Here is a 27,851-nt window from a genome sequence, read left to right on the forward strand (position 1 = left end):
TGAGGTGGTTGTCGCTTTCTGTACCGGTGAGGTGGTTGTCGCTTTCTGTACCGGTGAGGTGGTCGTCTCTGTAGCTTCTGTCATTTAGATCAAGATGTAAGGCCTCTTTCACACTTGCGTTGTTCGGATCCGGCGTGTACTCCACTTGCCGGAATTACACGCCGGATCCGGAAAAACGCAAGTGAACTGAAAGCATTTGAAGACGGATCCGTCTTCAAAATGCGTTCAGTGTTACTATGGCAGCCAGGACGCTATTAAAGTCCTGGTTGCCATAGTAGTAGTGGGGAGCGGTATACTTACAGTCCGCGCGGCTCCCGGGGCGCTCCAGAGTGACGTCAGAGCGCCCCATGCGCATGGATGACGTGCCATGCGATCTTGTCATCCATGCGCGTGGGGCGCCCTGACGTCACTCTGGAGCGCCCCGGGAGCCGCACGGACGGTAAGTATGCTGCTCCCCCGCTTCCCACTACACTTTACCATGGCTGCCAGGACTTTAGCGTCCTGGCAGCCATGGTAACCATTCAGAAAAAGCTAAACGTTGGATCCGGCAATGCGCCGAAACGACGTTTAGCTTAAGGCCGGATCCGGATCAATGCCTTTCAATGGGCATTCATTCCGGATCCGGCCTTGCGGCAAGTGTTCAGGATTTTTGGCCGGAGCAAAAAGCGCAGCATGCTGCAGTATTTTCTCTGGCCAAAAAATGTTCCGTTCCGGAACTGAAGACATCCTGATGCATCCTGAACGGATTTCACTCCATTCAGAATGCATTAGGATAAAACTGATCAGGATTCTTCCGGCATAGAGCCCCGACGACGGAACTCTATGCCGGAAGACAAGAACGCAAGTGTGAAAGAGCCCTTAATTGGGGCTCTCAGTGGGGGAATTATTTGAGGGTGACACCTATAACTCCAGTCTTCATCTACTTTGTGGTGTTGAGATGCACACGCCTATTAACCCCTTCCAGACCAGGGCATTTACTCCCTTCCTGCCAAGGCCTAATTTTGCAAAGCTGATGTGTCGCTTTGTGGTAATAACTTTGGAATGATTTTACTTATCTAAGCCATTTTTAGATTATTTTTTTTTATTTTTTTGTGACACATTGTACGTCATGTTAATGGAAAATTTGATTCAATGTATTTTACCTTTTTTTTTTTTGAGAAAAATCCCAAATTTACTGAAAATTTAGAAATATTTACTGCTTTTAAATTTTGAAGTTCTCTGCTTTTAAGAGAGATAGTGATACCTCATGAAATAGTTATCAGAGCTGAACCCGGACATATCCCCCTTCTTCACCCCCGCAGCCCCCCCCCCCCCCCCCCACCTGTGCTGTATCGCGCAGGGCAAGGGCAGTTTGTTTTACATGTTGGGTCAGCGCTGAAGCCCATCCATTAGTGCTGATGACGTCACCGCGCTCAATGCCTCCACCTAGTTTATTCTTGTTCGCTTTGCTTAGTTATATTAATGGCTGTCCGTGCCATTCTGCAAATTGTGGACCGCAAAACACACAACGGTCGTGTGCATGAGGCCTTATACTAAAATGAGCGCACTGATTCCAAATATCAACTTGGAATTTGCCTGACATGTCTAGATTTTAACCCCTTAAAGACCCTGGGATTTTCCATTTTTGCGTTTCCGTTTTTCACTCCCCACCTTCCCATAGTCCTAACTTTTTTATTTTTCCATTCACATAGACTTATGAGGGCTTATTTTAATGCGGGACAAGTTGTACTTTCTAATGGCACCATTTATGGTTACATACCATGTAGTAGGAAGCAGGAAAAAAATTCGTAATGGGATAAAATTGGGAAAATTCTGATAAAGGTTTTTGTTTGTATTTTTTTACACTGTACACTATGCGGTAAAATTGACCTGTTATCTTCATTCTCCAGGTCAGTACGGTTACAACGATACCACACTTGTATAATTTATCTTGCGTTTTAATACAGAATTTTTTTTTTTAACCTTTTAAGGAAATATTTTTTTATTTATAACCATATTCTGACCCCTATAACTTTTGGGTAGTTGTGTATGGGGCTGTGTGAGGGTAAATTTTTTTTTTTTTTGCGGGACGATCTGTTCTTTTCAGTGATACCAATTTGAAGTGTGTGCGACTTTTTGATCACTTTTTATTTAAAAAAATAATAATTATTGGGTAGTTGAAGTGCCAAAAAAATAGCAAATTGGCTTTTTTTATTTTTTCGTTACGCCATTTGCCTTATGCCATTAATATTGTTATATTTTAATAGTATGGGCATTTTTGCACGCGGCAATGCCCATGATATTTATTTTTTATTGTAAGTATTTTTATTTTAAGGAAAGGGGGGTTATCTGGACTTAGATTTTATTTTTTATATTTGCAAAAACTTTTTTAAGTCCCCTTGGGTGACAACTGGCAATGATTATGATGCCTATTAATAGACCCCATTGAACACTTCATTTGCACTATACCAATACAATGCTGACACCTAGTGGCCTGTATTGGTATAGTCATCTAATAGGCACCGAAGCCTGCTTGAGGCTTTAGCCTATTAGATCAATGTAACAGGTTCCCCGATCTCAGCCGGAAAACTCTGTTACCGGAGCGGAAGTGCGCAGATGCCGTGGTCACACTTGACCACGGCATCTGAAAGGGAAAATCTACGCGATCAGCCTTATGGATGATCGCATACATGTGCCGCGGGTCTCTGCTATTTAAAGTAGCAGAAATCCGGCAGCTATGGCACCCGCTGCACGTGCGAGCGGGCGCCATGTTTGGGGACCGGACTTCTGCCGTACATGTACGGCGGAGGTCCTTAAAGGGTTAAGTTATACATGCAAAGCCTATTCAGTTATAATATTAATGCATTATATTGGAGATATTCCAATGGACCTTTCCAGACCTGTCTGGACGCACTCGGGCTGATGTCAGCAGTAAGTATATAAGGCAAGCTGGACAGATTTTGATAAAGTGATCTGTTATAGCGCTATTAGTTTTGAAACTTATGATGGATAAACGCAAATGTGTTAACGATCCAGACAATTTCTGCTACATATGTGGCAAATACACGACTTCTGATCAGCGCCAGAATCTGACGAAGTGAGTGCGTCTTGCAGCTCGGATGCGTTTGTGCTCGTAGTGCAGAACTTCCTTGGAACAGACGCGCTGCAGACTCTGCTGAACTAGTAGACAACCTGCTTCCAGCACATGAACAGCTTGGCTGCCGAATGGCAGTGAAAGTGCATTTCTTACATTCCCATCTTGACTTTTTCCTACCCAATTTGGGACACGTAAGTGACGAACATGGAGAGCGGTTCCATAAAGATATTTCTACAATGGAGAGCAGGTATCAAGGCCGCGGGAATCCCAACACGATGGCGACTACTGCTGGTTTTTGCAACGGGAAAATATGACCGTTCACAAAAGCGGATGCCTGAAGCACTTTACCAGCACTGGGCCTCGCTCGAGTAGGACTTTTGAACTGAAAAACGAGACTTTTTGAAATTTTGTTATTCCATTACATTTCATACACCGTTAACTGCGCAAACTTTATGTAGATCAGGAAATTGCTGGAGTAAAACTCGTTCTGTTCAAAATAATTCAATGCTTTCCAAGTGCTTAATTAATTCAGGCAGACTTAAGCAGAGCAAAATGACACGACGTGTTGCAACAATTCTGACTTCGGATTTGTACTCCGCACACTCCATTTAGTATGGGACAGATGGTTTTAGCCCAGTAGCAGGTGATCTGACTTTCACTGATGATCACACAAGGATCTGGAATCTGTCGAGCAGAAGGCATCTGATGAGGATGTGATGGAGCAGCTTTTATTTTCAGACTCTGTCCCGGAAGTTTACTGCAAGCGTCTGATAATCCAGAATCCGATTCCTCTGCGCAGTGTGTCAACAACCTGCAGGGAGGAGACATTCTGGGTGTAGGATGAGTTCCTGGGCTGAAATCTATATCCAGAGTGGGGAGTGTCACGGGGGGATGACAGATTCTCTGCTTGGACTCTGTTCACATGAGGCAGATTTGTTGCAGATATTTGTGCTGCCGTCTTATTCCTCTGGGTGCAGTTTGCAGAAGATGATGTACTTGCTCCTGAAACAACCGCATTCACATGTGTAAGACTGATTTACATCATGTGTGAAGCGTCCGACCTCTCGGACCCCCTTAGATTAGTGAATTCTCATACACTTTGCTGGCTCTGTATAATGCTGCAGACTCCACACAGAAAACCTGCAAGTAATCTGCAAAGTGGTTATCCAATCCCTATAATGACCCCCCGAATGACCGGGCCCCTCCTCTAGAGCATACTTACCTGCCCCGTGTCCCTCTGAGTCCTTGTACGGCCGCCGCTGCATCTCCCTATCGCGCAGATCAAAACATCCGGCTCTGGGAGGGTGCAGCCAATAGCAGGCCGTGACGGCGACCTGCCGCCATAGCCGCTGGGGGCCCGGGCATTCTGGGGGTCATTATAGGGATTGGATAACCCATTTAAAGTCAACCTCCAGTTATGGAGCCAGTAACAAGCGATTCTCGTCGTCCCTCTGTATACCCCACCCCCCATATACCAACATCTTCCCGTCTCTGTAATTTTCAGGGTGTATAAATGTGGGGCTCTGGGCCTTGAAGTGAACAGGGCGTCATCTTTTATGGTGATGTCCATGCGGGAGATGGTGAATACCTTTTATTACGCGTTTCGTCTCTGCTCAGACTGTTCCGCCTCTACCTTTTTCTCACAGACCCACATCTTACAGAGGTCACATCCAGAATCCCAGAGGTAAGTCATTGGAGGTGGCGAGCGCCATCATGGCTGACGAGTAATGGTAAGTTCCACCTCTGTCTCTCTCACTTCACGCTCACCTATCTATATACAGGGGGTGCAGCTATAGGGCGGTATGGCTGTGGCCCATGCTCCTCGTACCTCACTAGCCCTAAAGGTTAATTTGCCCATAAAGCCTTATTCACACGGCCTGTTCACAAGTGGGACCGAAATAAGAGCTGCACGTGTACATAACGCTAACTCTGCACTCCTCTCTATCTCTGCGCTCCTCTCCCTGTCTCTGCACTCCTATCCCTCTCTCCGCAGCCGTCATCACACAGTGTCAGGCCTCATGCACCCACCCGTATATATTTTGTGATCCGCAGACTATGGATACCGTATGTGTTGCGTCTGCATTTTTGTGGACTCATTGAGTTTAATAGGTGTGTAGTGCGCACTTTGCGGCCAAGTGTAGGATCTTTTTACGGATCATCCATGTGCTTTCCACATCTGTATGTCCATTCCACATAAAGAATGTCTGCAAAATGCACACAACGAACCCTCTGAAGTCAATGGGTCCACAAGAAAAAAAGCAGATGGGACACAGCCGTGAGCTTGGGCCTGGAGATTGAGTTTAATGGGCAGGAGTCCTACGTCTAGAGTCAGGGCTGTTCGTACAGATGATTCCTGCCTTTAGATTGTAAGCTCTTCTCAGCAGGTGGTGATCCACGGGATATCAGATCTCCACACATAGGTTCAGTAGGGAATTTATATTCCCGAGACTCCATTCTTCAGGGTTTTTTCTTGGTCTTCCTCTGGATCACTGGGTTGTGGTTCTTCTCTCCTCACTGTAGGCCTAGTTCAGTGATTTCTATCCATGATTGTGAGCCAAAACCAGTAATGCAGGGTACACAGAGATAAAGCATGAGGGACAGATCTGCTCCTGTTCTGTGTTTCTGACCTGCACCTGGTTTTGGCTCGCAATGGAAATCACTAACCGAACTAGGCCTTAGAACGTCACTTTAACCACTGGACCTGAGAGAAGAACCACAACCCATCATTTCATATCATACAAGCCATTCCGTTTAATGGCTCCTCTGCTTATTGATAATAAAAGGTGTAGAATCAATGGCTTCTGTGGCATCTTCTCAGTGATCGTCCCATAGCCAACGTTTCTATCTGCCAAATATAAGACTCTATTCACACTGTCTGCAGCGTTCACCCCAGGTGCATGGCATGCTAAAGATACCAGACCATGTGGCATACTGGATGGCTCAGTATGGACTATCGCACACTGCGGCCCTACTTCATGCAGTAAAAAAGAGGAAACCCCAGAGATACACCCAACGGGGCAGAAAGAATAAACTCCTGGAGTCTGTCAGTATAATGGGGGCTCATAGGTCATGGACGGTAAGTCCCGAGAGCATCATACATACACACAAGTATGAGGAAATCTGTCTAGCTGTGCAGGCTCATGGTGCTAGCTGAGATATCACTCTCCGGCTGCCTGCACACATGCATGGTTCTTTATGCAGTTTCAGAAGCCAAAACCAGCAATGAATTAAAAAAAGATGTCGTCTTCGTCCTTTATACTTTTTCTCTTTTTATAAGCCACTCTGATTTTGGCTTTCAAAACTGCACCAACAAACCTTACCATGAGGCCGTGCCCTTAGAAATCGGATCAGGAGCAGGATTTACAGGTTTTAACTCTCATTTCTGACATGGTTTCTATATCTCGGGCTGTATGGCAGCTAGAACGGCTACCCTGGTCTTAGAGTCTTAGCTTTACAATGAGAGCCCGCTCATATGTCTAGGTGCTATACGGCCTGAGTTACAGAAGCCCACTTCAGCTGGTCAACATAGAGGAAAGGAGTTCAGTGAGGGAGATGCTGACAGGCTGCAAGGAAAATAGGAGGGACAGCGCTGACAGGCTGCAGGGGGATGGGGGGGGAGAGATGCTGACAGGCTGCAGGAGTGCAGGAGGATGAGGAGGTGGCAGTGAGGGAGGTGCTGACAGGCTGCAAGGAGGGTACAGTGAGGGAGGTGCTGACAGGCTGCAGGGAGATAAGGGGCAGTGAGGGAGGTGCTGACAGACTGCAGGGAGAGAAGGAGGGTACAGTGAGGGAGGTGCTACAGGCTGCAGGGAGATAAGGGGCAGTGAGGGAGGTGCTGACAGGCTGCAGGGCTTCTCTCAGCCTGCCTGCACCTCCCTCACTGCCCCTTATCTCCCTGCAGCCTGCCTGCACCTCCCTCACTGCCCCTTATCTCCCTGCAGCCTGCCTGCACCTCCCTCACTGCCCCTTATCTCCCTGCAGCCTGTCAGCACCTCCCTCACTGCCCCTTATCTCCCTGCAGCCTGTCAGCACCTCCCTCACTGCCCCTTATCTCCCTGCAGCCTGCCTGCACCTCCCTCACTGCCCCTTATCTCCCTGCAGCCTGTCAGCACCTCCCTCACTGCCCCTTATCTCCCTGCAGCCTGTCAGCACCTCCCTCACTGCCCCTTATCTCCCTGCAGCCTGTCAGCACCTCCCTCACTGTACCCTCCTTCTCTCCCTGCAGCCTGTCAGCACCTCCCTCACTGTACCCTCCTTCTCTCCCTGCAACCTGTCAGCACCTCCCTCACCGTACCCTCCTTGTAGCCTGTCAGCACCTCCCTGCAGCCTGTCAGCACCTCCCTCACTGCCCCTTATCTCCCTGCAGCCTGTCAGCACCTCCCTCACTGTACCCTCCCTGCAGCCTGTCAGCACCTCCCTCACTGTACCCTCCTTCTCTCCCTGCAGCCTGTCAGCACCTCCCTCACTGCCCCTTATCTCCCTGCAGCCTGCCTGCACCTCCCTCACTGCCCCTTATCTCCCTGCAGCCTGTCAGCACCTCCCTCACTGCCCCTTATCTCCCTGCAGCCTGTCAGCACCTCCCTCACTGCCCCTTATCTCCTGCAGCCTGTCAGCACCTCCCTCACTGTACCCTCCTTCTCTCCCTGCAGCCTGTCAGCACCTCCCTCACTGTACCCTCCTTCTCTCCCTGCAACCTGTCAGCACCTCCCTCACCGTACCCTCCTTGTAGCCTGTCAGCACCTCCCTGCAGCCTGTCAGCACCTCCCTCACTGCCCCTTATCTCCCTGCAGCCTGTCAGCACCTCCCTCACTGTACCCTCCCTGCAGCCTGTCAGCACCTCCCTCACTGTACCCTCCTTCTCTCCCTGCAGCCTGTCAGCACCTCCCTCACTGCCCCTTATCTCCCTGCAGCCTGTAGCACCTCCCTCACTGCCCCTTATCTCCCTGCAGCCTGTCAGCACCTCCCTCACTGTACCCTCCCTGCAGCCTGTCAGCACCTCCCTCACTGTACCCTCCTTCTCTCCCTGCAGTCTGTCAGCACCTCCCTCACTGCCCCTTATCTTGCAGGGAGATAAGGGGCAGTGAGGGAGGTGCTGACAGGCTGCAGGGAGATAAGGGGCAGTGAGGGAGGTGCAGGCAGGCTGCAGGGAGATAAGGGGCAGTGAGGGAGGTGCAGGCAGGCTGCAGGGAGAGAAGGAGGGTACAGTGAGGGAGGTGCTGACAGGCTGCAGGGAGAGAAGGAGGGTACAGTGAGGGAGGTGCTGACAGGCTGCAGGGAGATAAGGGGCAGTGAGGGAGGTGCTGACAGGCTGCAGGGAGATAAGGGGCAGTGAGGGAGGTGCTGACAGGCTGCAGGGAGATAAGGGACAGTGAGGGAGGTGCTGACAGGCTGCAGGGAGAGAAGGAGGGTGAGACCCTCCTGTCCATGTGTATCTGTACATGACCGCAGGAAAAGGTACGGTTGGGTTCACTCTGGTATTTTTATATTCCTTTGTTATCCATTATAAAAGCACAACAATGAAGAGGAAGTAAATTGATGGAAACAATCGTCACCTTCCAATCCAAACTGAGTCAAATGGGATCTGGTCCTTATTAGAAAACCCAACTGTGTCAGTCCTGACTCCGCTCCGCCATGTTCCTGTTATTATTACCACAGATTTCAGGGCTGTGATATCAGCGTCAGTCCTGACTCCGCTCCGCCATGTTCCTGTTATTATTACCACAGATTTCAGGGCTGTGATATCAGCGTCAGTCCTGACTCCGCTCCGCCATGTTCCTGTTATTATTACCACAGATTTCAGGACTGTGATATCAGCGTCAGTCCTGACTCCGCTCCGCCATGTTCCTGTTATTATTACCACAGATTTCAGGGCTGTGATATCAGCGTCAGTCCTGACTCCGCTCCGCCATGTTCCTGTTATTATCCCCACAGATTTCAGGGCTGTGATATCAGCGTCAGTCCTGACTCCGCTCCGCCATGTTCCTGTTATTATTACCACAGATTTCAGGGCTGTGATATCAGTGTCAGTCCTGACTCCGCTCCGCCATGTTCCTGTTATTATCACTACAGATTTCAGGGCTGTGATATCAGCGTCAGTTCTGACTCCGCTCCACCATGTTCCTGTTATTATTACCACAGATTTCAGGGCTGTGATATCAGCGTCAGTTCTGACTCCGCTCCGCCATGTTCCTGTTATTATTACCACAGATTTCAGGGCTGAGATATCAGCGTCAGTCCTGACTCCGCTACGCCATGTTCCTGTTATTATTACCACAGATTTCAGGGCTGTGATATCAGCGTCAGTTCTGACTCCGCTCCGCCATGTTCCTGTTATTATTACCACAGATTTCAGGGCTGTGATATCAGCGTCAGTCCTGATTCCGCTCCGCCATGTTCCTGTTATTATTACCACAGATTTCAGGGCTGTGATATCAGCGTCAGTCCTGACTCCGCTCCGCCATGTTCCTGTTATTATTACCACAGATTTCAGGGCTGTGATATCAGTGTCAGTCCTGACTCTGCTCCGCCATGTTCCTGTTATTATTACCACAGATTTCAGGGCTGTGATATCAGCGTCAGTCCTGACTCTGCTCCGCCATGTTCCTGTTATTACCACAGATTTCAGGGCTGTGATATCAGTGTCAGTCCTGACTCCGCTCCGCCATGTTCCTGTTATTATCACCACAGATTTCAGGGCTGTGATATCAGCGTCAGTTCTGACACTGCTCCACCATGTTCCTGGTATTATTACCACAGATTTCAGGGCTGTGATATCAGCGTCAGTCCTGACTCCACTCCGCCATGTTCCTGTTATTACCACAGATTTCAGGGCTGTGATATCAGCGTCAGTCCTGACTCCGCTCCGCCATGTTCCTGTTATTATTACCACAGATTTCAGGGCTGTGATATCAGTGTCAGTTCTGACTCCGCTCCGCCATGTTCCTGTTATTATTACCACAGATTTCAGGGCTGTGATATCAGCGTCAGTCCTGACTCTGCTCCGCCATGTTCCTGTTATTACCACAGATTTCAGGGCTGTGATATCAGTGTCAGTCCTGACTCCGCTCCGCCATGTTCCTGTTATTATCACCACAGATTTCAGGGCTGTGATATCAGCGTCAGTTCTGACACTGCTCCACCATGTTCCTGGTATTATTACCACAGATTTCAGGGCTGTGATATCAGCGTCAGTCCTGACTCCACTCCGCCATGTTCCTGTTATTACCACAGATTTCAGGGCTGTGATATCAGCGTCAGTCCTGACTCGGCTCCGCCATGTTCCTGTTATTATTACCACAGATTTCAGGGCTGTGATATCAGTGTCAGTCCTGACTCCGCTCCGCCATGTTCCTGTTATTACCACAGATTTCAGGGCTGTGATATCAGCGTCAGTCCTGACTCGGCTCCGCCATGTTCCTGTTATTATTACCACAGATTTCAGGGCTGTGATATCACGTCAGTTCTGACTCCGCTCTGCCATGTTCCTGTTATTATTACCACAGATTCCAGGGCTGTGATATCAGCGTCAGTTCTGACTCCGCTCCGCCATGTTCCTGTTATTATTACCACAGATTTCAGGACTGTGATATCAGTGTCAGTCCTGACTCCGCTCCGCCATGTTCCTGTTATTATTACCACAGATTTCAGGGCTGTGATATCACATCAGTTCTGACTCCGCTCCGCCATGTTCCTGTTATTATTACCACAGATTTCAGGGCTGTGATATCAGTGTCAGTCCTGACTCCGCTCCGCCATGTTCCTGTTATCACCACAGATTTCAGGGCTGTGATATCAGTGTCAGTCCTGACTCCGCTCCCCCATGTTCCTGTTATTATTACCACAGATTTCAGGGCTGTGATATCAGCGTCAGTTCTGACTCCGCTCCGCCATGTTCCTGTTATTACCACAGATTTCAGGGCTGTGATATCAGCGTCAGTCCTGACTCCGCTCCGCCATGTTCCTGTTATTATTACCACAGATTTCAGGGCTGTGATATCAGTGTCAGTCCTGACTCCGCTCCGCCATGTTCCTGTTATTATCACCACAGATTTCAGGGCTGTGATATCAGCGTCAGTTCTGACTCCGCTCCGCCATGTTCCTGTTATTATTACCACAGATTTCAGGGCTGTGATATCAGCGTCAGTCCTGACTCCGCTCCGCCATGTTCCTGTTATTATTACCACAGATTTCAGGGCTGTGATATCAGCGTCAGTCCTGACTCCGCTACGCCATGTTCATGTTATTATTACCACAGATTTCAGGGCTGTGATATCAGCGTCAGTTCTGACTCCGCTCCGCCATGTTCTTGTTATTATTACCACAGATTTCAGGGCTGTGATATCAGCGTCAGTTCTGACTCCGCTCCGCCATGTTCTTGTTATTATTACCACAGATTTCAGGGCTGTGATATCAGTGTCAGTCCTGACTCCGCTCCGCCATGTTCCTGTTATTATTACCACAGATTTCAGGGCTGTGATATCAGTGTCAGTCCTGACTCCGCTCCGCCATGTTCCTGTTATTACCACAGATTTCAGGGCTGTGATATCAGCGTCAGTCCTGACTCGGCTCCGCCATGTTCCTGTTATTATTACCACAGATTTCAGGGCTGTGATATCACGTCAGTTCTGACTCCGCTCCGCCATGTTCCTGTTATTATTACCACAGATTCCAGGGCTGTGATATCAGCGTCAGTTCTGACTCCGCTCCGCCATGTTCCTGTTATTATTACCACAGATTTCAGGGCTGTGATATCAGTGTCAGTCCTGACTCCGCTCCGCCATGTTCCTGTTATTATTACCACAGATTTCAGGGCTGTGATATCACATCAGTTCTGACTCCGCTCCGCCATGTTCCTGTTATTATTACCACAGATTTCAGGGCTGTGATATCAGTGTCAGTCCTGACTCCGCTCCGCCATGTTCCTGTTATCACCACAGATTTCAGGGCTGTGATATCAGTGTCAGTCCTGACTCCGCTCCCCCATGTTCCTGTTATTATTACCACAGATTTCAGGGCTGTGATATCAGCGTCAGTTCTGACTCCGCTCCGCCATGTTCCTGTTATTACCACAGATTTCAGGGCTGTGATATCAGCGTCAGTCCTGACTCCGCTCCGCCATGTTCCTGTTATTATTACCACAGATTTCAGGGCTGTGATATCAGTGTCAGTCCTGACTCCGCTCCGCCATGTTCCTGTTATTATTACCACAGATTTCAGGGCTGTGATATCAGCGTCAGTCCTGACTCCGCTCCGCCATGTTCCTGTTATTATTACCACAGATTTCAGGGCTGTGATATCAGCGTCAGTCCTGACTCCGCTCCGCCATGTTCCTGTTATTATTACCACAGATTTCAGGGCTGTGATATCAGCGTCAGTCCTGACTCCGCTCCGCCATGTTCCTGTTATTATTACCACAGATTTCAGGGCTGTGATATCACTGTCAGTTCTGACTCCGCTCCGCCATGTTCCTGTTATTATTACCACAGATTTCAGGGCTGTGATATCAGCGTCAGTCCTGACTCCGCTCCGCCATGTTCCTGTTATTATTACCACAGATTTCAGGGCTGTGATATCAGCGTCAGTCCTGACTCCGCTCCGCCATGTTCCTGTTATTATTACCACAGATTTCAGGGCTGTGATATCAGCGTCAGTCCTGACTCCGCTCCGCCATGTTCCTGTTATTATTACCACAGATTTCAGGGCTGTGATATCAGCGTCAGTCCTGACTCCGCTCCGCCATGTTCCTGTTATTACCACAGATTTCAGGGCTGTGATATCAGCGTCAGTCCTGACTCCGCTCCGCCATGTTCCTGTTATTATTACCACAGATTTCAGGGCTGTGATATCAGCGTCAGTCCTGACTCCGCTCCGCCATGTTCCTGTTATTATTACCACAGATTTCAGGGCTGTGATATCAGCGTCAGTCCTGACTCCGCTCCGCCATGTTCCTGTTATTATCACCACAGATTTCAGGGCTGTGATATCAGCGTCAGTCCTGACTCCGCTCCGCCATGTTCCTGTTATTATTACCACAGATTTCAGGGCTGTGATATCAGCGTCAGTCCTGACTCCGCTCCGCCATGTTCCTGTTATTATTACCACAGATTTCAGGGCTGTGATATCAGCGTCAGTCCTGACTCCGCTCCGCCATGTTCCTGTTATTATTACCACAGATTTCAGGGCTGTGATATCAGCGTCAGTCCTGACTCCGCTCCGCCATGTTCCTGTTATTATCACCACAGATTTCAGGGCTGTGATATCAGCGTCAGTCCTGACTCCGCTCCGCCATGTTCCTGTTATTATCACCACAGATTTCAGGGCTGTGATATCAGCGTCAGTCCTGACTCCGCTCCGCCATGTTCCTGTTATTATCACCACAGATTTCAGGGCTGTGATATCAGCGTCAGTCCTGACTCCGCTCCGCCATGTTCCTGTTATTTGTGACAGTAGTAAATGTCTTGTATGCAGAATAACAGGTAAATGATGGAAAAGAAGGTGCCGAATATCTGAAAATCCTTGGTTTCGGAGAACACTGTGTATTAAGCCCCAAAACCTACAACCCCTATTTAACCCCATAAACTTGGCCAGTATTTTCTGTTGGTAAAGATGGCGGCCCTAAGTCCAAACAACCGGGTTCAGAGAGTGTCAGCTCTGAAGGTCCAGGCACAGGAGATGAGGATGTGGCGGAGCAGCAGTGACTTCTGATGGGTGACTGGACATACTCCGCATTCTAGCGTGATGAGCATTGTCTGTATTGCCCACAATAAAGATGGCGGCCATAGTCTCCAGTGACCAGCACAAGATGGCGCAGTTGCCCCGGTAATCGCCGTTCTGGCTCTTCACTTCTCTATGGTGTATGAGTCTGCGCTTGCGCAGTGATTTTTCCTTTCAGCAGCCGGGGCGGGGAGACGGACGCAGACAAGCGGGCAGAGAGTGGAGCGATGCGGCGGGGCCTGGAGCGGCTGCTGTAGTGCGAGGAGCGGCCTCCCCGTCATCCTCTGTCAGGTACAGTGAGCTGGGAGGGGCGGCTCGTCGCTCGGGCCTGGTGTCGGCTCCACCCGGGGCCTGTTGCATCGTGTGTCAGCGTTACCCGGAGCTGAGGCTGCTGGTCCCGACACTGACAGCAGCAGCCGCGCCTGGGCCGGATTACTGGAGGACTGCACAGCGGTGAGGGCCGGACAACCGGGGGCTGCAGCGGGGTGAGGACGGGGGGCTGCACAGCAGTGAGGGCCGGAATCCGGGGGACTGCACAGCGGTGGGGCCGGACAAGCGGGGGCTGCAGCGGGGCGAGGGCCGGATTCCTGGGGGACTTCACAGAGGTGAGGGCCGGAAAACCGGGGAGCTGACTGTACCCCCCCCCCCCATATATATATATACCTGTGTACACTGACTGTACCCCCCCTGATATATATACCTGTGTACACTGACTGTACCCCCCCCTGATATATATACCTGTGTACACTGACTGTACCCCCCCTGATATATATACCTGTGTACACTGACTGTACCCCCCCCCTGATATATATACCTGTGTACACTGACTGTACCCCCCCCGATATATATACCTGTGTACACTGACTGTACCCCCCCGATATATATACCTGTGTACACTGACTGTACCCCCCCCGATATATATACCTGTGTACACTGACTGTACCCCCCCCCCCCGATATATATACCTGTGTACACTGACTGTACCCCCCGATATATATACCTGTGTACACTGACTGTACCCCCCCCGATATATATACCTGTGTACACTGACTGTACCCCCCCCCCGATATATATACCTGTGTACACTGACTGTACCCCCCCCCGATATATATACCTGTGTACACTGACTGTACCCCCCCCCCCCGATATATATACCTGTGTACACTGACTGTACCCCCCCGATATATATACCTGTGTACACTGACTGTACCCCCCCCGATATATATACCTGTGTACACTGACTGTACCCCCCCCGATATATATACCTGTGTACACTGACTGTACCCCCCCCCCGATATATATACCTGTGTACACTGACTGTACCCCCCCCCCGATATATATACCTGTGTACACTGACTGTACCCCCCCCCCCCCCCGATATATATACCTGTGTACACTGACTGTACCCCCCCCCCCCCCGATATATATACCTGTGTACACTGACTGTACCCCCCCCGGATATATATACCTGTGTACACTGACTGTACCCCCCCCGGATATATATACCTGTGTACACTGACTGTACCCCCCCGGATATACCTGTGTACACTGACTGTACCCCCCCCGGATATACCTGTGTACACTGACTGTACCCCCCCCCCGATATATACCTGTGTACACTGACTGTACCCCCCCCCCGATATATATACCTGTGTACACTGACTGTACCCCCCCCCCGATATATATACCTGTGTACACTGACTGTACCCCCCCCCCGATATATATACCTGTGTACACTGACTGTACCCCCCCCGATATATATACCTGTGTACACTGACTGTACCCCCCCCCCGATATATATACCTGTGTACACTGACTGTACCCCCCCCCCGATATATATACCTGTGTACACTGACTGTACCCCCCCCCCCGATATATATACCTGTGTACACTGACTGTACCCCCCCCCGATATATATACCTGTGTACACTGACTGTACCCCCCCCCCCAGATATATATACCTGTGTACACTGACTGTACCCCCCCCCGATATATATACCTGTGTACACTGACTGTACCCCCCCCCCCCCGATATATATACCTGTGTACACTGACTGTACCCCCCCCCCGGATATATATACCTGTGTACACTGACTGTACCCCGCCCCCCGGATATATATACCTGTGTACACTGACTGTACCCGCCCCCCGGATATATATACCTGTGTACACTGACTGTACCCGCCCCCCGATATATATACCTGTGTACACTGACTGTACCCGCCCCCCGATATATATACCTGTGTACACTGACTGTACCCTTCCCCACTGATAGAGAGATATATAATTCCCCCCCCCCCCCATAAAGACACATAGACGGCAGTTACCACCGTATACAAGGACAACGCAGGCCTTCATCATATATATATACATTCACATGTGCAGGACGTCACCTCTCTATATACTTTACTTTCACATATGCAATTCTCTTTCCGGTTTTGAGGTTCGGCAGAGGATCTGACAACTGGAGGAAAAACGCTTCTGTTTTTTTCCTATTGATTGTCAATGGGGACAAAACTGAGGAAACTAGAGTGGAGAGCAGCGGCGCCCACTTCGTCCTGTGACCGGACACAAAACCGCTGCAGATTGTGTTTGTGTCAGTGTGGGAAACTGAACGAGCTGGATCTGGCACTAAAAACCATGTACGTTAATGGTGCCGGATCCGTTTTTTATTTTTTTTATTATTTTATTTTCGGGCAGCCCATTGACTTACTATAGTGTCAGTTACGGATCCGGTTTGTTAATTTTCGATTTAATACAACCGAACGGAACGGATGCAGCCGGTTGTGTTAAATCAAACTAAGGCTACTTTCACACTCACGTTTTTTGAGGATCCGTCATGGACGTTCAGATAATACAACCGTCTGCATCCGTTCAGAACGGATCCGTTTGTATTATCTTCAGCATAGCCAAGACCGATCCGTCTTGAACACCATTGAAAGTCAATGGAGGACGGATCCGTCTGCATTGACTTACATTGTGTGTCAGAACAGATCCGTTTGGCTCAGTTTCGTCAGACGGACACCAAAACGCTGTGCCGTGTATAATGGGGCGGCGTATATATAGTGGTGCCGTGTATAATGGGGCGGCGTATATATAGTGGTGCTGTGTATAATGGGGCGGCGTATATATAGTGGTGCCGTGTATAATGGGGAGGCGTGTATATATAGGGGTGCCGCGCAGGATGGGGCGGCGCATATAGGGGTGCCGCGCAGGATGGGGCGGCGCATATAGGGGTGCCGCGCAGGGTGGGGCGGCGCATATAGGGGGTGCCGCGCAGGGTGGGGCGGCGCATATAGGGGGTGCCGCGCAGGGTGGGGCGGCGCATATAGGGGGTGCCGCGCAGGGTGGGGCGGCGCATATAGGGGTGCTTTATCTTTCGTACTGTAATATGTGGTTGCAGTGCATGTCCGGTTTTCTGAAGCTGTAAGCCCTGCGCTGATTGATCTCCAGTGATTTACACGGATGCGTCGACCGCGCCTGTCAGGTGTTCCCAGGTAATGGTGCGGCGTCTGCGGCTCCTGTAATGAGGTGTCGCTGTGATGTGCCTCCTATAATGCAGGGTTAGTGATGAAAGCGCTTGCCGGGGATTACTAGAGGCTTTCACGCGGGGGGTGAGATTACAGGAGACGAGCCGTCATTCTGCCGCACGGCTCGTGTTTAGTCGCTCGTCCTCCATGTTTGGTCAGGGCGTGTGCGGAGATTGGTGCAGGATGCGCCTGGGATTAGGCCTCAGGACCATGATGAAGGGGTTTGCAGCAACCGCTTCATCCTGTATAATGTGCCGGCTGCCAGGAGGCCCATTGATTATCCGGTGACGTCATGTTCTCCGGCTGCAGTCTGCTGAAACCAGAGAACAGACGAGGACGCCACGAGACGCCCCCTGCTATAGGTCGTGCCTGAGCCTTACCGGGGCTCTAACCTACTCCTGCAGCTGTCAGTGAATAGAAACCCGCCAGCTGAGAGATTCGGTTCACTTTCATCTATTTCTTCTCTGCTTTTCCAGAGCGGTGGCCATTACAGCCCCTATAGATCTGGTCACCGAGGTCTTCCAGACTCCTGAGAGTAGAACTTGGAGGTGACAACCTGTGCTGGAGCTGTAATGGGTGCCATTCCTGTTGTCAGAAGGAGATAGAATGATTGAACTTGAAGGAAGAAAGTCAAAGGCGACCTTTAAGTCAAGTATTTAGCGGCCCAACCGATTCCCATTGTGTTCAGTGGATCAGTGGTCTCCACGTGTTAATTAACCCACAAAAGCCGATATAACTTTGGAGCAAAACTGTGATTTAACTGCTGCGTGTGAATGCACCCTGAACCTTGGCGAGTGTCTGGAGAGTTTGTACTGGTCCTGGCCGCTTGCACCGAGCGCTGGTCCCTTCTCTGTACTGGGCGATGCGGGCAGCCGCAGGGTGACTTGGAGATGCTGCTGACACTGCGTCCAACACTTAACCCTTGGTGACACAGAAGCCCTTTACTAGGGGGTATATTTATAAGTGGAGAGGATTAGACTGTAATTATCTGCGTCCGACCTCCTCATCGCTTCTCTCCTGGTGCAGGACAATGTCGCCTGCGTAGCGCCTGCATATTCCCCCGCGCTGTACAGAGGTTGTAGGAGATCCTGCAGGACGTTGTTGGAGCGCACCCTCAATTTTAATTTCCTTGTTTGGCCCTTGATACCTGCAGCAGCACTGCTCTGTATGCACAAGACCCCGTGTACCTGCTGCCCAGAGGGGTTATAGCAGGTAGTAGCCAGATCTGAGCTGTTTAACCCTTTCAGCTTCCCTTGTGGTCATGTCTTGGGCAGCTGTAATCCCTGTCGTGACTCGGGAACGGTATTTGACGCGCTCATGGTTGCGGGATAGAGATTTGCATCCGTCACCCCTGGTCTTCAGTTTTCTCACAGATGGGTTAATGGTTTTAGATGATGACTTGTGTTAGGTGAACAGGAGCTACAGCGGGGGTCAGCAACCTCCAACACTACAGCTCCCAGCATGCACACTTGCTGGGCTGCTTTCCCATAGAACTGAATGGAGCATGCTGGGAGTTGTAGTGTCCAGATACCTGGAGGTTGGTGACTGCTGGAATGCAGTATAAATCTGCAGGGGGGTAGTTGTCGGCTTTTACAGGTCAGACGGTTGTGTGCACTGCAATGTGGGAGCCATTAAAGCCTAGTATGGCGTGCTGCATGTTCGGTTGTTGTATCTAGGGGTGCGAGCCTTCGATTCGGAGGAATTTTCAGCGTCTTTGTTCTTGATAACCAAATTGAGTTGAGTTGGGATCCTCCCATAAGAGCAGAGATGACTTCAGTCTCGCATGGATTTGCTTTTAGAGGCCTTTGTGGGTTTCTCCTCGGGGTGTTTGCTGGATGCAGGGTCCTGGCGGCGGTTCTGCTGTGACGTGTTGCACCGAGGTCTGCTCGGCTGTTTCTCAGGATACCGGCCATTGTGTGAGGTTTCGGGTTTTGTGGCTGCATCGAGTCGAGAGGCACCAGGGGTGATAATCCCTCATTCGACGAGCATTGCCGCATCTGTAGATTGAAGGATGGAGGCAGGATCCTGTGTGGGGCCACACATGGCGTGCTGGGGGTAGTAGTTTGTTGCAGTGAACATTGATGGTATTATATGATGGTTGTAATACCGCGCAGTAGTCGTCCCCTTTGGTGGCGGCGGTACCGCGCAGTAGTCGTCCCCTCTGGTGGCGGCGGTACCGCGCAGTAGTCGTCCCCTCTGGTGGCGGCGGTACCGCGCAGTAGTCGTCCCCTCTGGTGGCGGCGGTACCGCGCAGTAGTCGTCCCCTCTGGTGGCGGCGGTACCGCGCAGTAGTCGTCCCCTCTGGTGGCAGGACTTGTGGCAGATCTGCTTCTCAGAGTAAACCCTGCTTTGTTTCTTGGCTGTTTCTGTGGTTTGGTCGGTGGCGTTAATATTCGTGGTCTTTCTGTCCGTGGATGTGCTGCATTGTTGTGGTGCGGGCGCTCAGCCATCTTCCGCTTATATATTTCTAACCGGACAAGGTTCCTGATGACGTGTTAATTTAGCTGCGAGGATCTCGGAAGGTTTCCCTTTCTAACTTACCTCGCCCCTCTGTTGGTGATGACGCATTTACTATCGGGCAGGTGCTGACAATGGGCGATGTGTGTCTTGCGATGATGCCAATGATCACAACAGAAATGCTGCTTACACCTGCAGAGCATCGCGCCCTCCAATCTGCCCCGTCAGGGTATGTTCACACGTGACATGTGCTGGAATTTCTGTTGCAGATTCAAGTGTGGAAAAGCGTCAGTTTATTACGTGGAAATTTTACAAAATCCTATCGTGGGCTATGGAGTCTGCGTGACTTGACCTGACTTGGGTTTTATGCAACTGATTTCACGCTTTGTACTATGGATTCTGTGCGAAAATCTGCACCATATAGAAAATGCTCAGTGAACTCGTCCCGTGTGCATATACCCTGCAAGGGACTTCTGTGGACTGGTCAGTGTGGGGGAGGGGTGGCTGGTGGAACTGGCAGCGGGACGGTGACTCTCACTGAATTAGTGGGGGAGGACTGACTTTCACTTGGAGCTGATCACATTGGTCTGAGAAAACCTCCTAGTGATAGAATAATCCCGGGACGTGTCCCCTGTTATCCCACGTTAGCGCTGCATCCTGCCGTCACCTTTGACATAGCTGTCATAGAGTACAGAGTGGCGGTTATTTATGTACCGCGCTGCGGCTGTATATTAATACCAGAAAACAGTGAAGTTTCTATTCTTAACTGTGACTTTCTCTCTCCCCAGGATTTCGGCAGAACTATGTACCTCGGGACCCGCGTCTCAGTGCCTCTCCCCTGATTGCTGCATATTTACATCCGGCTTTTAATATCCCAGCAGCTGCTCACAGACACATGGTGGATAGCTGTCATTCCCAGGATTGCCAAGCCCTCTCCAGCCTATCTCACGAGGATCTGATCCCTGACGGAGCTGCTGCCCCCTGGTTTGTCTCCTCCACTGGTGTGTGCTCCAGCGCCCCCTAACCATGGAGCAAGGAATGGATTACTGGGTGGCCCAGATACAACAGAAGGATGTTAATAAAAGGCTCCAAGTGGGACCAGACCTAATCGATTTCTTCTCGGATCGGCAGAAGTCTGCGGACCTTGAACAGGACCAGACTCTGCTGGATAGGATGGTTGATGGCCTCGCAACCTCCTGGGTCAACTCCAGCAATTATAAGGTATGAACGAATGTCCTTTCTGGCACATCGCCGTCTAGTGAGGGATGTCCCTGCGGCTGGTACAGATGTGTTGGCCCTGTCTATAGTCTGTTATTACAAGATATCCTAAAGGGCTTCTCCGTATGTAAGAAGCCCCAATAAAGGACTATTTCCATCTTATTATTTCTAGAATGCACCATCCCTTTATGATTGCAGGGGGTTCTGACCTCTTGGACCCCAACTGGTTCTGTAATGGGTGCACTGCTGGGGCCCCTTCACTGTTTTTCCCCGCACAGCAGCACCTTGGCGCTCTACTCCGCTGGAAAGGGCAGCACAACTCCATTCAAATGAATTGTTCTGTGCAAAGGTGGTCGGGGTGGCGCTGTGCAGGGCACGCAGTGTTCAAATAGGGTTGCTGCCCCTTCGTTCACAGCCTTCGTGATGTTGTGCTCCCATCCTAACAGTAATAAGATGGGCATATCCCTTTAACCAGTTCATGAAGAGGTACTGCACCCCTCAATCCATTAACCTTCACATCCGGTGAGGCCTTAGGGTACTTTCACACTTGCGGCAGGGGATTCCGGCAGACAGTTCGGTCGCCAGAAGTTTCTGCCGGATTCGGCAATGCGTTTGCATTTGTGAGACGGCTGCGGATCCGTCTCACAAATGCATCGCAATAGCAGATCCATCTCTCCGGTGTAACCCGGAAAAACTGATCCGGAATCCGGATCCGTTTTGCTGGAACACTTAATGCCGGATCCGGCACTACTACACGTCAATGTAAATTAATTCCAAATCCGGCATTCCGGCAAGTGTTCAGGTTGTTTGGCCGGAGAGAGAACTGCAGCATGCAGGGGGACTGAACTGATGCATCCTGAACAGAATGCTCTCCATTCAGAATGTATTAGGATAAAACTGACCAGTTCTTCTTCCGATTATTGAGCCCCTGGGACGGAACTCTATGCCGGAAAAGAAAAACGCAGGTGTGAAAGTACCTTTACAGAGGGGTGAAGCGGCTGGTGGTCTGGTCGTTCCCTCTCTGCTTGTCCCCACGCCTTCTGAGCAGGTTTTCTGGTGAGCGGTCCTGCGGTCTATGTCCAGAGCTCTGGTCACACTGCGTGAGGCCGTGGTACATGACATGCAAGTGTTTCTATGTTGGATTTAACTGGTGAAATCATGGGCAAATACGAGCCCACAGGATGGTGACGAGTGAGCCCGACACAGCCTCGTGTGTGCTTAGTCCATGGCGTACATCTGGCGGTTTGTACTCCAGCATTTGTTTTTCTGCACAGATTTATGAGACAGAAAGTTGCCATAAATATATATCAAATGTTTTGATCTGTGGGGTCTGAGTGCTGAGACCCCCATTGATCGCTATAGCGAGCAGAGAGAACTTCTCTCATAGCTGCTGTCTCTACACACTTCAGGAGACTGAATGAAGACGGGTCCATAGACTTTCTATCGAGTCCACCTTATTTCCTATGTGAGCGCTTCTCTCTAATTCTATCAGAGGGAGTCTCATCACTCGGAGCCCCATCGTTCAAAACCTTTGATATATCTCTGTGACATCAAAAATGTGATGACTCTTCCCTAGGGCGTCAGGTTGCTCTTGCTAATGGCAGCCATTGCTGTGCAGGTTCCATCCTTTGTGTTTGGGTCAGTGGACGTTTACATCCGGCCGGTGACACGAGGCCGGCGCTGATTACACAGGGTTCACTACAAAGTGCAGGAAGTTCCACATTTCTCCATCAGAAGTGAAACTGCACATTTCTCCTGAGAGTCGTCAGCAGCGAGTGTGCTCCAGAGCCCGCGGCCATTGCTCCCTGCAGTCAGCACTGGTTGTGATACCGGGTTTATCTGGACCAGGATGCAGCAGCCAATGCATCTAGAAATTTGCTGATACCAAAGGAAGCCATTGACTGTCTACAAACTGCAACCTGGAGCAAGGGGTGAATCTTTATGGGGGTCCTGATGGGCATGGGTGACTGTGTAAGGTGCATATTGCAGATTTGGTGTTTTTGATCTGCCACAGCCAGGTTTGGATGCAAAAGAAGAATTAAATCTTTCCTCTCATCTTTCCTTGTGTACGGTCCGGTCCTAAGGCCCAGTCACCCTGCGGTTTCAGCTTTCTCTGTGTATACAGTCCAGTCCTAAGGCCTGGTCACCCTGCGGTTTCAGCTTTCTCTGTGTGTACGGTCCTAAGGCCTGGTCACTCGCGGTCTCGCCTTTTTGTGTGTAGGGTCCGGTCCTAAGGCCTGGTCACCCTGCGGTCTCAGCTTTCTCTGTGTGTACGGTACAGTCCTAAGGCCCAGTCACCCTGCGGTTGTCTGGTCAGTATTTGGTCAAAACCAGTTGTGGAACCTCCACCTGCAAAATACTGACCAGAAGACGCAGGTGTGACCTCAGGGTGCATTCTGACACACTTGGAGGATTTCTGGCTTTGGACTTTGATTCAGCTCAGTTGCAAGGGGTGATGGACGCCTGTTTGTGGCCAGCATGGCGTCCTCTCCTGGCTTGTATTTTTCTGCCTTTTTACATCTGTATAGCGAGGGCCGTTCAGATGACAGATCCGTGGCTGTACATGTACGCGAGACTGAACAGGATGGAATGGTTTTCCAGGATCACCTATGTTTAGGTTGTGGGGTGTAACCTCTAGTCCCTGTCCTAGAAGATAGATTCCTCCTCGGTGGGCAGCACTGTCTGGGACCCCCTGAGTGGTGAACAACCTCCTTTTCTCATAGTCGGCGGTCTTGGCGCTTGCGTTGTCCTGCGACACACTTTGTTGGGATCAGAGCGGTGGGATCTGGGAGCCTGCCGACATCTGCAATTTACGTTGTAAACCTAAAGCCATGTTCACACACGTCTTGTTGATTCCTTTTTACATGGAAACCATGGTGCTGTGCTGGATCTAGTGCACGGCTCACAGGACGGGCGATGGACCCCATAGATTATCACTGATGACCATATGCATATAAAAGTCGTCCTCATTTGTCTCATGTTGCTGGTCATCAGTCAGCGTGTACGCGGATGTCTGCGGCACGTGAACGCCCCCAATGCTTGCATTGATTACAGCGCTGTTTGTGAAGGAGTCTTTACACGTTCAGTCTGATCTGTCTTGTAAAGGACGTTCGGGTTGTAGAAGCCTCTCGCCGCGTCATTGGCGTTTGTCGTGTGCCGCTCCCTGACTGGCAGCTGATTTTCTTCCCATTTGCAGCCATAGCTGTGCGCTCCCTGCTCGTTGCTGATGGGTCTCTGCTCTGCAGGCGGAGGTGTGAACGCGCTCCAGCTGACTCGGGCAAAAAGCAAATATAGTTTTGACCTTGTTGCTGCGAAGCAGGAACTGACGGTGACGTAACCTCGACTGCAGCTGAAAGCGGAAGCTGTGAGGACCTGGCGGGGTATCATGTCTGCTTCTCTCCACCGCATACAGTTCAGTGATCTGCAGCCGGACGGCCATAATGGGAGGGGAGTGGTCCTTGCACGAAGAATTGCATAGTCATGTCCTCATGTTAAGAACAGCGTGGGTTTTTTATTTATTTTTGTCATGTGTGAACCAGGACTTTACTGTAGTCCGGGGACCGTCCACTCGGCAGTGTAATACACCACATGCCCCTTGTTCCCAGCAGTCTGGAGGATTTCCCTCTGTGGTAGGAGTATAATATGGAGGTAATGCGCAGTATGCGCTGCTGCAGACACACGTCAGCCATACGCATGAAATAACTTCTGACGGTACAGTCCGGCAGCGCTGTCTCCTGAATGCACCATAAACTTGTAGTCTCAGCCAAATGTGGGGCGAGCGGCATAAGGACACTGATCCAAAGGATGGGACATGCTGAAAACATGCCCAATACATTTTGATCTGCTGTCGGTGGAGTCAGGATGCCCCCACACGCAGTGGTCTGCCACTGAATCACTGTTTGGGTGACATTAACTGAACGTCTCGTGTATGGCCCCCGTGCAGGAATACAAGATTTTGGCCTCTGTGTGCTGATGACTCTTCTGACCCCATCCCCCTATAGAAGAGTAACGTGGCAGAGTCTTTCATAGCAGTGGCCGCCTCTGAATGCTGTTTGTGTGCTTTGCTGCTGTTGACTTCTCTTTCCAGGCCGGGTGCAGGGTTTCTGCTGTCACATACCTGAAGCCCCCCGAGTACTCGCTACAGTCGGCCCTTGTTCTTCTCCAGACCGCGTGTAAACCTTTCAGTCATTTTTACAGGTCGTGTTATAAACATGGGCGCTGCTCGTGTTCAGCGCTCTGAGACCCCAGATGTCAGCCTCTGAGGGGGGTCTCACTGGTGGCACAGGATGATGGCGATCAGACACTGGGGCCATAAATACATAGCCATGCCGGTCTGCACCCAGGAGCAGGCACCGGAGACTCCAGCTGCTGTGAAACCACAACTCCCACCATGCACACTTGCTCTGCTGTTCTTGAAAAATCCCATAGAAGTGAATTGAACATGTTGAGAGTTGTAGTTTCAGGACAGCTGTAGTGTTGAGCCCTCCTTTAGAGGTTGAGCTTAGGTTTTGTGTGGACTTGTCAGACATGGGTACAACTGGGAGAGTCGGGCACTAGGGGCAGGTTTCTTGGCATATTGACCGCCTGGCTTCCAGGAGTTGTCCTGCTCTCAGATGCATCCCCGACCCGCGCGCTCAGGGTATTGTGAAATCGGCAAAGTGCAGCAGTTTTGTGAGAACCGGAGCATTTGGCCACAGTTGTCTTCCAATTGCAGACAATGATTTGACCCTCTGAGATTCGGGTGCGGCATTACTCAGTAGAGGTTCCCGTCGTTCTCCAGTCGGTCTGTGCTGATTTTTCTTGATTGATTTTAATCAAGGGGGAGACAGAAAGCATGGAAGTAAGAACAAAACCAGTGTCCATTCTGCCTTCTGATGGTTTCCATACAGTGCCAGCGACACATCTTATTAGTACTTGTGCAGTGGTGGTTTTTCTCTGTTTTGCACTGCGCCACTTTTGCTGCATAAGGGTCCATTCCCACGTCCGTAAGTGTTTTGCGGATCCGCAAAACATGGATGCCTGCAATTTGCGGACCACACTTTAGACACTATAATAGAAAATGCCTTTTCTGGTCCGCAATTGCGGACAAGAATAGGACATGTTCTATTTTTTTCAGGAACGGAATTGTAGATCCTGAAAAAATGGATGCGGATCCCGAAAATGCAGATTTGCATCCGTTCCAGCCCTATTGAAAGTGAATGGGTCAGCAAATTGCAGAACTAATGCGAACCCAAATTACGGACATGTGAATGGACACTTAATGTGCTCTTCATGCTCCTGTAAAGACTGAGACTAACAAGCATCTGTAGTTGGGGGTCCGGCGTATGTCAGTAGCTTGGCTGGGGGTCTCTTTTGATCCCCCATTCATTTCTATATGATTGACAATAAACCGAAGGTACTCGGCACGTCTCGCCGCCATCTGCAGTAATGTCGCTATGTGTCCCTGGTATCTACTGGTGTAATCGGCTCGATTACTGGTCATGGGACATTCCAGGGTGTCTCCTCTTCCTTGGTCTTGCTTGCAGGGTCGGAGAGCCTGAGGATTCTTTTTGGGCCACTGTGCCTCCGGTCAGTGGCTGCCCCTGGTCTCTTCCCGTGGTGACATCACCGCCTCATTAAGGACCTGCAGGTAATTAGTGGAGCTGCTGTGCTCAGGGCGGACGTCTGCACTTGTGATAATTGCAGGGTGGTGATCGTTCCCACCCGTGGGCTGTGGTCTCTGCACGTCTTAGGAATGAGATAACCTGTCAGGAGCTCGGGTGTCTAGTAGGCAAAGTGTATAAGCTGCGCCCATTACAACCTGCAGTGCCCACCTGCATGGCAGATATGGTGGTACGGCAACCCAAAGCACTGCTGCAGCCGTCAAAGGGCACAGAGAACAGAAGTGTTTTATCCCTGAGCCCAGCCGAGTGTCATAGTGGGTGTGCAGGATGATAACTGTGTAAAGCAGTATTTCCCAACCAGTGTGCCTCCAGCTGTTGCAAAACTACAACTCCCAGCATGCCCGCACAGCCAAAGGCTGTCCAGGCATGCTGGGCGTTGTAGTTTTGCAACAGCTGGAGGCACACTGGTTGGGAAACACTGGTGTAAAGAACCGCCATGATGTCACAAGGTGATGAGGCCTCACCTACACGTATCATGCCATATGCATGTATGTATCAGTAGTGCTGCATGTCGCAGAGTTAAACTTGGTTTTTCAGCTCCTTTATCCTGCGGTCCCACCGGCTGTGACGAGCGAGCGATGTGGTCTCCATGTCAGGAAGCTTAGGTTTCATCGGACGACCTTGCTGCGGGCTATTACATCACATGATGTTGGGGCCCCTGCCCCATAACTGCGCTGTATGGGAGTAGTGATTGGTCTGGTTTCTTCTTCTCCTGTTTCTGATGTTGGGGGTTATTATCTGTACACCTTCCCCTGTACAGAGCGCTGATGGCACAGACTTCTTGCCTGGTACACTTTGGGTTGACCTGGCGGTATGGTTGGTTTCCGCGTCCCCTGCAGCTGCCATCGGCCCTCGCTGACAGAGGCCTCATTGTCGGGACTTGTTTCCTTGACATACCCAAACTCTTCCATCTGCTCCACAACAGCAGTGTCTGTGCTGATGTCAGTGTGAAATTCCTGTGGATGAAATCATCAGCACAGAGCGGAGGTTGAGAGTGATCCTCCATCAGGCTTGTGCTGACAGTGACCTACTGGTAGTACGAAATGCAAATATGAAAGCAGCACCAGTGTCCCTTTCAGACCTCCGGGGATGCCTCAGCCTGTCCGCAACCACATGGTGATCGCTCCATGTAAACGGCACCAAAAGGAATGGACGGCAGCGTGTCCTCCAAGGATTCTTCAAAATGGATCAATA

General features: G+C 50.5%; 1 protein-coding gene across 5 annotated transcripts in view; it reads left to right on the forward strand.

Moving 5' to 3' along the window:
• Positions 1 to 13,950: 13,950 nt before the first annotated feature.
• CLASP1 (cytoplasmic linker associated protein 1) overlaps positions 13,951 to 27,851 on the forward strand; it is a 104,475-nt gene continuing 90,574 nt past the window's right edge. For all 5 annotated transcript variants that reach the window (XM_044303184.1, XM_044303180.1, XM_044303182.1 and 2 more), the window contains exons 1-2: positions 13,951 to 14,080; positions 20,565 to 20,997. In XM_044303184.1, the coding sequence (XP_044159119.1) occupies positions 20,803 to 20,997 (195 nt within the window). In that variant the 5' untranslated portion in view covers positions 13,951 to 14,080; positions 20,565 to 20,802. The remainder of the gene's footprint in view (positions 14,081 to 20,564; positions 20,998 to 27,851) is intronic.

This window comes from Bufo gargarizans, chromosome 8 (assembly GCF_014858855.1).
Source record: "Bufo gargarizans isolate SCDJY-AF-19 chromosome 8, ASM1485885v1, whole genome shotgun sequence".
In the NCBI taxonomy this organism is placed as follows: Eukaryota; Metazoa; Chordata; class Amphibia; order Anura; family Bufonidae; genus Bufo; species Bufo gargarizans.